At 55.0% G+C, this 12,745-nt stretch overlaps 4 protein-coding genes across 4 annotated transcripts; 3 read left to right on the top strand and 1 right to left on the bottom strand.

The window, feature by feature from the left end:
- Nucleotides 1–267: 267 nt before the first annotated feature.
- INS49_014488 (uncharacterized protein) lies at nt 268–3,566 on the top strand (the record flags this gene model as incomplete). Its single annotated transcript, XM_043175179.1, has 4 exons — nt 268–572; nt 630–929; nt 986–1,909; nt 1,961–3,566. 4 exons carry the CDS (start codon nt 268–270, stop codon nt 3,564–3,566), a joined length of 3,135 nt encoding a protein of 1,044 aa, XP_043020136.1.
- A 1,846-nt stretch (nt 3,567–5,412) lies between these two features.
- On the top strand, nt 5,413–6,088 carry INS49_014487 (uncharacterized protein; the record flags this gene model as incomplete). The annotated part of the gene is made up of 3 exons (XM_043175178.1): nt 5,413–5,661; nt 5,796–5,953; nt 6,016–6,088. The coding sequence occupies 3 exons, from the start codon at nt 5,413–5,415 to the stop codon at nt 6,086–6,088; spliced, it is 480 nt and encodes a 159-aa protein (XP_043020135.1).
- Nucleotides 6,089–6,541: 453 nt separating this feature from the next.
- INS49_014486 (uncharacterized protein) lies at nt 6,542–7,263 on the bottom strand (the record flags this gene model as incomplete). Its single annotated transcript, XM_043175177.1, has 2 exons — nt 6,542–7,090; nt 7,180–7,263. 2 exons carry the CDS (start codon nt 7,261–7,263, stop codon nt 6,542–6,544), a joined length of 633 nt encoding a protein of 210 aa, XP_043020134.1.
- A 1,972-nt stretch (nt 7,264–9,235) lies between these two features.
- INS49_014485 (uncharacterized protein) lies at nt 9,236–12,061 on the top strand (the record flags this gene model as incomplete). Its single annotated transcript, XM_043175176.1, has 6 exons — nt 9,236–9,322; nt 9,384–9,497; nt 9,562–9,897; nt 10,000–10,390; nt 10,425–10,751; nt 10,821–12,061. The coding sequence occupies 6 exons, from the start codon at nt 9,236–9,238 to the stop codon at nt 12,059–12,061; spliced, it is 2,496 nt and encodes an 831-aa protein (XP_043020133.1).
- Between the last annotated feature and the right edge of the window lie 684 nt (nt 12,062–12,745).

Genomic DNA, 12,745 nt, shown 5'->3' with positions numbered 1-12,745 from the left:
TTCCAAAAGAGTATTGTTCCGCCGGCACGCCCCACTGCATACAATTGCACGTTTTATACTTGTTGCTGGCCAGCCCCCTTTATTACTACGACTCGTCCGATTCTCCTTGTGAACCTTTCACCATGACCTGGACGTCTCGACAAGCCGTCACCAGAACCTAGGGAACCACGCTTGGGACACTACGCTGTCTCGACCCGACACCGGTCGGTCGTTGAGTAGGATCCAGCGCTTGCGGGGCTACCCATTGCACTTGTGACAGCGTCAATCATGAATCCATTCGCTTTCCGGCCCGCTCAGGTAACGATATGGACCACTATCGTCTATCTCGCTCTCCTCATACCTATCATCGTCCTGAATGAGTCTGTTCCACCGGCGCCATCCAACCCCAGTCCTCACGCCGGCATCAACCTCACCGAAAGCTGGCACGATCTGGCCACCTTGACCCAGGGCTACCATCCGTACAATAGCCACAAGAATGACGAGGTCCGAAACTGGCTTCTCCTACGCATCCAGCAGATCCTTGATGGGAATGACGCTGATTGGGTCACCGAGGAGGCTATCGGCAAGAAACCGTGAGAGCCGTCTCTCCAGATGCCCACAGACCACACAACTAACAGGACTACGGCCAGATCAAACTATTCAATCAGGTCTCTTAAGCTGTCAGAGAGCCGACCGGAAGAATCCAGCCATAATGTTACCGTATTCAATGACCTCATGTCCAATGTGACTCTGCGCCTTGGGGGCCTCCCGGGATCGCACACGCCTGGAGAGGGCGAGTCCGGCAATGCTGCTTACTTTGAGGGCACCAACGTGATCGTCTACATTCGCGGCTCACTCGACGAAGAAGGGGAGTGGTGGAAACGAAAACGTAACCACCTGAAACTGCCCATCGGAAAGGGCGGGGTTTTGGTGAATGCGCATTACGACTCGTGAGACCCATTGTTTACGCTCGTGGATTCATTGCCGTTAGCTGATATCCCCACAGGGTCTCTACCGGCTTCGGAGCAACCGACGACGGCATTGGCGTCGTGACCGTCCTCCAGCTGATCAAACACTTCACGACTCCAGGCAATCAACCCAAGCACGGCATCGTCGCGTTACTCAACAACGGCGAGGAGGACTTTCTCTACGGGTCCCTAGCCTTTGGGAACAGCCCATTGCTGCCCTTTGTCCACACATTCCTCAACCTCGAGGGTGCCGGTGCTGGCGGACGTGCTACTCTTTTCCGTGGCTCGGACAGGGAGGTTATAAGCGCCTATGCCAAATCGTCCAATCCATTCTCCACTGTCATCAGCTCCGACAGCTTTTCCTTGGGAGCAATCAAGAGCCAGACTGACTATGTCATATTCAATGGCGTTTATGGGCAGAGAGGTCTCGATATGGCCTTCTACCGGCCGCGAGCAAGGTATCACACCAAGGAGGACGACGTGAGACATGCCAGTCGAGCAAGTCTCTGGCACATGCTTTCCTCATCCATTGCTACACTGAAAGACCTCTCAGATAGAACCTTCAGCGGGGAAGTATCGGAAGATACAGCCAGCGTTGTACCCAATGGCAGAGGCAGCAAGGCAGTATGGTTCGATCTGTTTGGCAAAGGCTTTGTGCTCTTCAACTTGAGAGCCATGTTCGCGTGGTCCTTGACACTGCTCATCGTAACGCCACTCGTTCTCATACTGCTGACGTATCTGCTCCAGAAGAAGGCGAAACACTACTTCTTCTCGAACAGGGTGAACATCTATGAGCAGCCAAGCCCTGATTCGGGAGACTACGAACGAGTCAAGATCGGAGGTCTCAGAGGCATTTTCCGTTTCCCTCTGGCAATCAGCGTCGCCGGCGCGCTTCTCTTTGGTGCAGCGTTTCTTGTCAGGAAGTTTAATCCTTACATTGTTCACAGCAGCCCATATTCAGTGTAGGTCGTTCTCCGCACCTCCTTTTGTTTATCTTGCTGACCATCCCTTAGTTGGGCAATGTTCGTTTCTCTTGGCTACTTTGCCTTTTGGTGCATAATGAGAGGCGCACATGTGGCGAGGCCCAGTGCTTTGCACCGGGGCTATGTCAATATTTGGCTGTTTACATTGGCATGGGCTGTGCTAGTTGTCGTCACAGTCTTTGAAGACCGGTTTGACATTGCAGCTGGCTATCCTTTCGTGTTTCTCCAGTCAGCCCTGTTTTTGACGGCAGTCACCTCACTCCTCGAACTGTTCGCCCTTCCGAACATGAAGACGTATGGGCAGCAGCTCAGGGACGACCACGAAAACCACGACCATCTGGAACAAGTGCCTAGTTCTGATGCTATAATCACCCCGGGTCCTGACGAGGTCGACAGTGCTGAATCCGACGAAGCAGCGGACCGTGATTCAGGAAGGGAGCCGCCTGATGCGACCACGCCTCTCCTTGGTAGAAGTGGCCGTGGCGAAGACTCGCAGAGAACGTTCGCGACAAGATACCGTCGCTCAATCGCAGCCATAACTGACTCCGCAACCAAGAAAGGGGGCCCCGACGATAAGCAGCCTCTTGGCGGTGAGCAACCTTGGTCCAAGAACCTCCCGTCATGGACCTGGTTCATACAGTTCCTGATCCTTGGACCATTCTTGATCATTCTAACGGCTCAGAATGGCTTGTTCCTGGTGGATGCTACCCGTCAGACAGGAATCGAAGGCTCAGCTGCTGTGTTCCCATACCTTCTCACTGCTATATTCACGATACTACTAATATTGCCTCTCATGCCCTTCATCCATCGCCTCACATACCACATCCCCCTCTTCCTCCTGTGCGTCTTCATCGCCACGCTTGTTTACAATCTTGTCGCCTTCCCATTCTCGCCAGACAACAGATACAAGGCGTTTTGGCAACAGACTGTCAACCTTGACACTGGAGAATCTTTCGTCAAGTTGGGTGGTGTGGAAGAGTACTTGCGTCTCATCATCTCGGACTTGCCTTCTGCCACAGGCAAGGATGTTACCTGTCAAAAGTCGATCGTCAGGGCCGATGTCTCAGACTGCGTGTACGATGGGAGAGATGTTGCACCGGACGTGGCCAACACTGTTCCAGAAGGCGTCCCTCCGAGTCTGGGCTACGCTAAGCTGGTGGACCTCGACGTGGCACGCACAGGGCCTGGGCAGGCCAAGTTCACAATTAACGCAAAGAACACCAAGTCATGCTTCCTCAAATTCGCCCGGCCAATTAAGAATTTCTCTGTCGTGGGCGGCACAGACTGGGACAACCGATTTGGGCCGATACCCGAAGGTGGGATCGCTCAGATCCTCCTGTGGAGGCGGAACTGGAATAAGACATGGGAAGTGAATGTTGAGTGGGACCCGACGGCCGCAGAGACGCACCAGGTCCATGTCGATAACGAAAAGCAAGAGGTACTCATCTCCTCGCCTGACGAGCTGAAGCGGAGCGCAGACGGCCTGGATGGAAACATCACTTGTATCTGGAGCGACCTCAACACTCCGGGAACTATCCCCGCGCTGGACGAGGCCATCCAGTACGCGCCTTCCTGGGCTATAATGACAAAGTTCGCTGCCGGTCTGGTGGAGGGCAGCAAGAGCTTCAAGGTTTGAGCGCGTTCGCACGCAACGAATGAGCTGATGGGAGGTGTTACCCGCACCAAGGCAACAACACTGGACTGTGCTGTCTGATGAATTTCATGGATTTTTGATTTTGTTTGAGGTTCACGGGGCTTTCAAGAGTCTAAGAAAGGGGGGGAGGGGGTCATCGCATCAAACATGGGAGAGCATTCGTTGGCGTTTCGGCTCTTTTCACTTCACAGTTTGCATCCTCCTACCTGCATGGATGTTGACTGTGTGCTTCTCGAGAGTGCTAGTAATATGATAGGGCCTAGGAACGAGCATCATTATTGCGTAGCCATGAGAGTGCGAATTATTGTGTTATTAGCTCCGACCATCCACACAAACGATGGCGATGTGAGAGGAACCTTGGAATGTTTCCGCCTGCTTTAGTCGCGGGACACTATCCACTGAGCCCATAACGAGAGAAAGACAAAATACCCGTGGTATTCATCCAAATAGTATCCTGAGACAACCTGCTACGTTGCGGCTGAGTGCTTTCCTTGCAGACCACTTGCAGCAGCCACGCCCGACTCAGTAGGCTGCATAGTTCAACTGCCGGTTCGCAATACTCGCACCGTTTTCATTACTGGAGGTCGAAGAGGGTGCTGCATATGAATGACTGTGAAGTTCCCTGCCTGAGTTGGTAAACCTTGAGACCCGGCCACACCTCGCCTCTCAACTCATGTATGTTGCACTGGCAAAGGGTCTCTGGGTGTCTCGCCTCAAAGGCGAGAGGTCCACAACACTGGTTCCTAAATACGGGTCGCACGAGGAGGCTGTGAGCTGGAAATTTTACCATTGGTTTTCGGCATGGCCCTGCGGCCGATCGAAATGCGCGAAGGGACGGACGATTGCCCAAAAGTTTGAACCGTGAGGAGCTTGGAGGGGGTTGGAGAACGCCTTGGCCCCAGATCGCGATGGAGGATGACACCTTTGGCCAACCCCTGGGAGGTGTGGTTGCAGGGCCAGTTCAGTATGGAAAAGAGCCTATGCTGCTTCCAATGAGGATAATGAGCAGTGTCGAGGCACACGGGTAATGATTGCAAAAGCACAATGTAGTCCATCTGCAGCTAATTGGTCAAGCACGGTGTTCTGGGTTACTTTGCAAGGCACTCACTGCTACTGTTACATAAGGATTCAGCCGGTAGGTGGCTGGCCTTCCGGTGTGAAAATGTGCAAGCTCCGCATGAGCAATAAAAAAGGTTCCAGTGTGTATTATCAGGGAAGCCATGTTCCAGAGCACCGTCTACCACCCGGCTACCCTGCCAGCATGGATCCCCGCTCTCCGATTGCATTTGTTAGAGGCCGGGCTATTTTCTGTTTAAATATCCGGCGAGCTCCACCAGTAGCGTATGAGAGGAACTGTGGTGCATACGGCCATCTATCTGAGGGAGGGGGGTTTGCACCACCAATCTCAACATGGCAGGATGGTGGCCCCTTGTAGCAGTTCGTGTGCGCCAACGGAGGGGGCAATGGGTGCATGTGGCGATCACTGGATTTCCTCCGATTATGTGAAGAAACTTGCGTGGCGTCTGAGGCCACTGATTAAAAAGCCAACTGGGCTGTCAAAGGTGGTCTATGAAGGCACAACGCCAGTGACGGAGATCGCCTCACAGGGCTGAACAAACCAGACTCCCTACGTCACAAGAACGCGAATCACGGCGCCAGACTTGAGACCGTTCTCTGCCGAGTATTTAAAGCTGGTGCTTCTTGGGGCATCTCAAGCACGTTCCTGGAAACACACATCCTGGAGAGCCAAGGAAACCTTTTCAGCGACGTCTTCAGATCCACGACCCAAAATATAGAGATATCCTAGCAATTTTTGACCGCCAAAACCATGACAAGGCCCTTCGCCATGCTTCTCCCCGCGGCCCTCGTTGCAGCTGTGATGGCCGCTCCGGGTCTTATCGAGCAGGCCCACCCCGTGGCACATCGATCGACTCCAACCACCTGCATGACCGGCGCCCAGGCGAGCACGTCGGGATACGTCCTGAACTATACCGCCGTGGAAGACTCGGCCGCTGGCAACCGCTTCTACGACATCGCGCCTGGTTTCAACACTGACCACTCCGTTGGCAGCGCGATGGTGAGCCGCTCGTCGAACCCGTTGCAACGAAGATCTATCACGGCTCGACACCCCCTCCCCCTCCGCTTCTCTATCGTATCCCTCATGGAATGTGGATTGCAGATAGTGCTGACGGCCTTCGCAAAACGCTTCAGAACCTGCCAGTGGCGCACGGCGACGACGCGAACGCATACGCCTCCTTCAAGTGCCAGTTCACGTGCAACGCAACGCCCGGGTGCGTTTCGTTCTTCGGGCGGTTCGTCCAGGTGAACTCCACGTCCGAGCGCTTTGAGTGCCTTGGCTTCGACACCCTGTGAGTGAATCTCCTTATGTCGAAGGTTGTATGGGGCCATGTCCGCTGATGAGTTTAAACAGCCTCGATGACTCTTCCTTCACAGCGTCCACTGGGAACATGGCCAACGGGGGCTTCAACAAGCTGTGTGACTGAGTCCCATTCCGCGATTCCTGAAAACATGGGAGAATGCTTTATCGGACGGAGTATATTTTGGGAGCGACAACCTTTTTGGTGGAGGCGACGCAGTAGCCTGGCTTTCAGTTGCGATGAAGAAAACTGGATTGCGAAGGGTTCTCAAGTATGAGCCGAAGAGGGTGTAGGCTGCGGACGAGCTTCTTTTCGCAAATCTCGGAACAGAATGACCATTCTTTGAAGTGACGACTTTTGGCGAAACAAATGTGGCCGCGGAATGGCTTCATGAGCCTGGCTTATCTTTCGGTGAAATTGAAGTCATAATAAGGGGTATCTGGAAGGCAATCCATAATCTCATCTCTAATCAACCCTTTGCCGTTCCTTCAAGGGTCCTATTGCGCCAACACTCCGAAACATGCTCGCAACGACAGAGATGAAAAGGTGACAGAAAGGCGCAGGTCGTAACCACAGCCCCTATCCCGTCATGTTAGCATCACCGTCCTGGTAGCCCGCGGCAGCCACACCCCCAGACAGGGCCTCAAGGTGCCTCCTCGCCTTGGTCCACAACTCGGCCTCCATCTCCCGCTCGACCTGGTTGCTCCTGCTGTTCAGCCAGCCGACGTCGAGGTCGCCGACCATGCCGACGCCGTCGGGCTCGAGCGCGGGCTTGGGGCCTGGAGCGGCGGGGCTGGGGCCGGTGCCCTCCTCGTCCTTGGGCTTGTCCTTGGCGGCGTCCTTGTTGCTGGGCAGGCTGATGATGCCGGCCTCGTCGAGCCCCAGGATCTGGCGCTTCAGGCGTGCGTCGACCGAGTGCAGAGTGGAGAGGAACTTGTTCATGGCGTCCTCGAACTGGCGGGTCTGCTCTGCCGCCGAGGGCTGGGGCTGCGACTGCGGCTGCGAGTCTTGCTGCTCGGGAGCGCCGGCGCCTGTGCTGGTGGTGGTGGTAGCAGGCGCTGGTGGCAGGCTCTGCTTTCCCAGGCTCTGTATGGCCGTCCCGGTCAGGTCCAGAAGGGAGGCGATGTCCTGTGAGAGAGGCACATGTCAGGACGGGCAAGCTTCGACACGTGGCCGGGCGCCGTGATGGGCCGATGGCCGGGGAGCTTGTTGCTTACACGGTCAATGTCAGCGAGTTGTTGCATGCGCTCAGCGCGCGTAAAGGGGGCGTGGATGTCCACGGGAGGGTCGGGTTGCTCCATTGTGATGGTCTAGCCCTCGAGAGGAGAGGGACTTGTTCTGCAGCAAATCTGCGTAGGTTCAAATCTCTTGTACACTGTCTATTTGTCGTGTGTACACAAATGTTTTTATACTTTCGCGCAGAATGGTCCTATCAAGTGAATGTGGCAGACAGCTAGGCCGTTACTGAGAACGGTAAGGGAGCTCGGAGGGTTGGTGTGCGAGGCTGCGAAAGAGAGAGCTCTGGAAGCTCAGGACTGGGGACCCCGCCCGGTAGATCTCCGAGGCCCACGGGCCCGCAGCGGTCCACTGCGAGGTCGTGCACCCGCGGCCTGCACGATGGGAGCTGGCTGGAGCTGGGGAACTGGACCCCTGAAACGCAGGCGCCCCAATCAGCCTGCCTTCCAGAAGACTTGACCTGTTCTGCCAGCCCAAAGCCTACCTGAGGTACCTACGAAGTTGGGGCACTCTGCGCTGGGGTGGGGCTGGGCTGGGGCCTGGTTGGTGGGTTGGGCGGTCGATCGCAGCCACACAGGGCGAGGCCCAATGCGACGGCTCGCAGTCGAGGGGCCGTCGCTAGCTGTCACCTTCGTCATTGGGTGGGCTGCCGACCCAGGCCATTGGTACTGAGGTTACCATGATCTGCCAGAACCTTCGCTGCCTTGGGGATGTTGTGCATACATGTTGTTAGATTCGATCGTCTTCTTAGTATTATTATACCACACCGCGTGGCCCTTCTCGTCCGGGCCATGGTTGGTGACGCACTCGGATTGACTCGCTGATCAGTTTAAGCTAGGCACCTTATTAACGACCTCGCATTTGGGTTTGTCGGTCACCAGGGCAGCGTGTATGTCGCCTAACTAGGTAGACAGTTTACATCTCCGTGACCCCGAATCGGTGCCTCGCAGTTTTGGTTCAGACTGCCCCTAATGGGGACACGCAAGAGAACCCAAGACAAAATGAGGTAGTGAGTCCCGCCCATAAGCGCATGCCAATTAATGACACCCGTCACCCCGCGCCCGTTAGCCTCACGCTTGCCTCCAAACCACCCTACCGCGCAGGTGGGAAGTACAGCATGTGCCTGCCTAAGGATGGGGCGGGTGATTACGAAAATAACTGGCAGGCTGCACCTGCTCAAGGGCCCGAGGATCCGACGCCTGGCCGTGTTGGTGAGGCCGGAAGGGCTGCAGGATCAAGCGCGTCGTCATTCCTTGGAATGCTCCATTCTTCTGCTGCCACCAAGCCAGGTGGCCATGTTCAACCTCGTGACTCGACCCGGCAAAACTGGCCACTTTATGACTGTCTTTTCTGGTCAGCGACCCAGTGTGCAGTGTGGCGGCGTAGTAGGTTATGATATAACATGCGCAGTGTGGACTTGCCGAAGCAGACTCTTACTGTTGTATTGTACTGCAACTGCCAAAGAGCCTTTCAACGGCTGCTGCAAGAATTTGCCGGCGTCTGTTTTCGCTCATACATGTAGCCTCCAAAGTTTATTCCTTGCTCCTGCCTTATCCCCCTCCCCCAAAACTGGGTTTCACCTGCACCGGGCACTTGCAACAACTCGCCGCTTGGCCGTGCTCGAGACGCTTGTCCCAAACCCACCCAACCCCCCCAATCCCCCCGCCATCCACCCTGAACGGCAAGGATCAAGCCCATTCCACATTACTTTGGTACGTCCCGCTTCCGCGCTCCGCCTAGGTAATCTCAATAATTCAACCTCCACAGCTGAGGCTGGACACTTTGTCGCCGCTGGTTCGCTCGACGTCTTCAACAACGCCACGGTCCACTGTGCCCAGATTGATCTTCATCTTCGGTCCCGACTTGTTCCTCGACTTGACTGCCTCCTCCCGCGAAGAAATGTGCCAGCTGCTCATCGCTAGATAGCCTCGAGCCATTGGGCTTCTGGTCAACCCCTCCTCGTCCTCCGCTCACCACTATTCTGCGCTGCAACCAGACCTTGCGACCGTGACAGCCTCCGAGCACCCGTCGGACAAGATGAAGGCTAGCATACCGAAACGACTGCTCACCCTTCGGGACAAGAATGGCAACCACCGCCACAGCAAGTCTTCCGACGGCCACAAAGTTCGTCTCGTCTCTCGCCCCCTGCCACGCCGACTTGCGCTGATTATACCTACCTCTGCAGTCCCGACCTCTATCCACCGATGCACTCTTCTCCATGTTCAAGAATGGCTCAGCCTCACAAAACGGCAATGATGATGAGCACAAGGAGAGAGATAAGGAGAAAGAAGCCGCAAAGGTCGGTCAATTGTCCAGCGGGTTGCACAAACCGCGGATTGGGCTAACTGCGTCACGAATTCCAGATCGATGAACTTTCGAAGCGAGTCGAGGTCCTCGACGACTTGCACGACATCTCCCCGGACTACCTCCGCTTCATACTAAGGAGTAATTACGCGGCTGGCGACGTCGAAAAGGCCATGGAACTACTCGTCCTCCATCAGAAGTCTATTTCCGGCACGATAATCTCCTACAACCCCAACGTAAATATGCTTGGTGCTGAGAACCGCGGGAACGTCACCTGCTATCTGGACGCGCTGCTCTTCGCCATGTTTGCGAAGCTGGAAGCCTTCGAGTGCATGCTCAAGAACGACCTTACGAACGAACCACAGCGAAACCTGGCTGCTTTGATCCGCCTCTGGGTAAACATGTTGAGGAGTGGGAAGCTGATACATACAGACATGGTAGGGTCCAATTCGTTTTGGAATACCCACTGTTCGAGCTCGTGCTGACGGAAGAGGCAGACTCAACTAATACAGAACGCACTGGCTGCCTGTGGTTGGAAAGACGCACAACTGCTGGAACAACAGGACACATCTGAGGCCTTCGCATTTATTACCGAGACTCTGCAGCTGCCCCTGCTGCCACTGCAGGTGGACCTGTTCCACCAGGGGAAAAGAGACGACGACGACCACAAGGTCGTCTACGAGCGTCTGTTAAACCTTGCAGTCCCAGCCGATCCAGAAGGCAAAGGCGTGAAACTGGAGGACTGCCTGGAAGAGTACTTCAACACCAAGGTCGACGTCTCGCGCGACGGCGTTGAAGAGAAAGCAGGCCAAGACAGGCCAGTCCTGACCCCGAAGAGCACGATACGGATCGTTACTGAGGTTCCGGAGCCTGATGAAACTAGTGCTGGTGCTGCTGCTGATGCCGATGCTGATGCTGGCAGTGGTGGTGGTGCTGCTGCTGGATGCCGGGGCGGACGCTGAGGCAAATGCCGAGTTGGATTCATCAGATCAAGTCGAAGTGGCGCCCCTGCAGCGACGGTGGACCAACGTGGACTCGCCGGCGTCGACGGCCTCCGCGTCGTATCCAGACGTCACGCGTCCATCTGCTCGGACTAGATCGACGAGCATAATTCAGCGAATCGTCCTGGATGACGATGGGAAGCCAACCGACTCAGAGGCTGCAAGTTTATTACAGAAAGCAAAGCGAAAAGGTGCCACGGTTGTAAAGGCCGTCACAATCCCGGCGTGGCAGTTTTTCCGACTGATACGTACGTCTTGAAAACACCCAAGCTTAACCCCTTCAGATTGTCTGTGGAGATGCTAAACATCGTTTCCAGCTTGGCATGCTGTTCAAAACGCCGAACCCAGAACCGATACTGAGATTATGATGCACTTCAACCAACGCCCGGTGGTGGGGATATGTCTGAAGAGATATATGTATACGGAGGACGGGCTGGCTAAGAGGCAAAATACCTTCATCGACATCCCCGACAGCCTCAGGCTCCCTCACTTCATGATGGTCGATGAGGCCAAGGTGGAAGAGGACAGCGTACTAAGCCAGGACTACAAACTGGAACTCCAGTCCATTGTGTGCCATCGAGGTGATTCCGTCCACAGCGGACACTACATCTCGTTTGCGAGGGTAAACCCCAAGCTCCTGACGGACAACCGCCGCCATGACAACGACCCCCCGCCCGACTACGAAGATGCCCAGTGGGTCAAGTTTGATGACCTGGCCCTCGAAAACAGGGTTTCCTATGTCGACGACATCAAGGAGTCTCTGAAGCAGGAGATGCCTTATCTCTTATTTTATCAGATCGTCCCTATGTGTGACGTGACCGCCGCATCTACTGCAGGATCCGAAACCGAACCACCGTCTTACAACGACTCCGCCCTTAACGTCACCACCAATGGCGTTACGACACCGGGCCTTGATATCGACCGAGCTGGGCTGTCACGGCCAGCTAGCGGCTACTTTGACTCCCCACTTCTGAGTTCAGCTGGCCCAAGCATTCGCTTCTCTTCAGAACTGGACCGACCGCCGCGGATAAGTCTCAGCGTTGAGGACGATGGTCAACATTCCTCAAGTCTGCTCAGCCCGAACGCCTCCCGGCGTGGGAGTGTAGCCTTTTCGGAACCCGTCGGCCATTCTCAAGCGATCACACCGGAAACGGGAGTTTCTCCAGCCGTCACGCCGAATGAAGAGACCACTGCGCAGAGATTGTCGAGGGCGGCGGCAAAATTTACCAAGAGTCGGAGCAGGCCTACAAGCCAGGCTGGAGAGGGTCGCATCAGCTTGACCATGTCTCGACTCACGTTCAACAAGAAGAGCAAGGACACGCTGCGTGAAGCTGCGGAGAAGTTCGAGGATGGTGAAGAGACACCGGTTGCCATTACCGCACCCGAGCGCCTTTCGACTGATGGTGGCGAGCCTGTCAAGAAAGAGAAAGATCACCACCACCCTCATCATCACCACAGGAAGGTGGGAGCAAAATCAAAAAGCCGGGGGAGTGACAAGGACCCGGAGAAGGCCAAGAGCAAGGGTGAAGTCCCGGACCGGGAATGCATAATCATGTGATTGGAAAAGAAAAAAAAGCAAGTTTGCAAGGCGTTCAAGGAACTGGTGTGTTTTTTCAGATTTGCTTTGGGAGGCAACCACATTTACCAAGAGGAGTCGCACTTTCGACATGTGACAGATCAGTCACGGGATACCTAACGTCTGTCGAAGGACTACATGAGAGGCGCACGATTGCATTTGATACCAGGAGAGCTACAGTAACCTGTCACCCACACAAAAAAAAAAAAAAAAAAAAAAAAAAAAAAAGGAAGAAGCTAGGTGGCGGCAAGAGAGCGATTGGGAAGGGCGATTCTGCTCCGCATGAGGGGCTTTTGCATATTGATCGCAAGATGGCTATGGGCGTCTATACAAGAGGTTTGGTAATGACCGTTTGGACAGTCCTGCATATTGACTGTGGCAGCCAGGCAGCTGTTCCTTTTTGGCCCTTCCTATTCTAGCACTAGAAGCATATAGAAGACGGCCAATCAAACCGACATCGATACGATGAGCGCACCGCCCCGATTTGTGGGCGTGAATTGCGCAGGTAGACGTAAATAATACGTGTGTGCTCGTGTTCGTGCTCGCTTTCGTCTGCGGCTCGTCACGGGACAGGGACTCCTGAATCTCCCTTGTACTGATACTTGGACTACTTGCACGAAGAGATGTTACTTCGTGCATCCGGCTGCTCACGCAGCCGAGTGAGAG

Source organism: Diaporthe citri, assembly GCF_014595645.1.
Source record: "Diaporthe citri strain NFHF-8-4 chromosome Unknown scaffold_8, whole genome shotgun sequence".
Lineage (NCBI taxonomy): Eukaryota > Fungi > Ascomycota > Sordariomycetes > Diaporthales > Diaporthaceae > Diaporthe > Diaporthe citri.
This window is presented reverse-complemented; position numbering and strand designations above follow the sequence as displayed.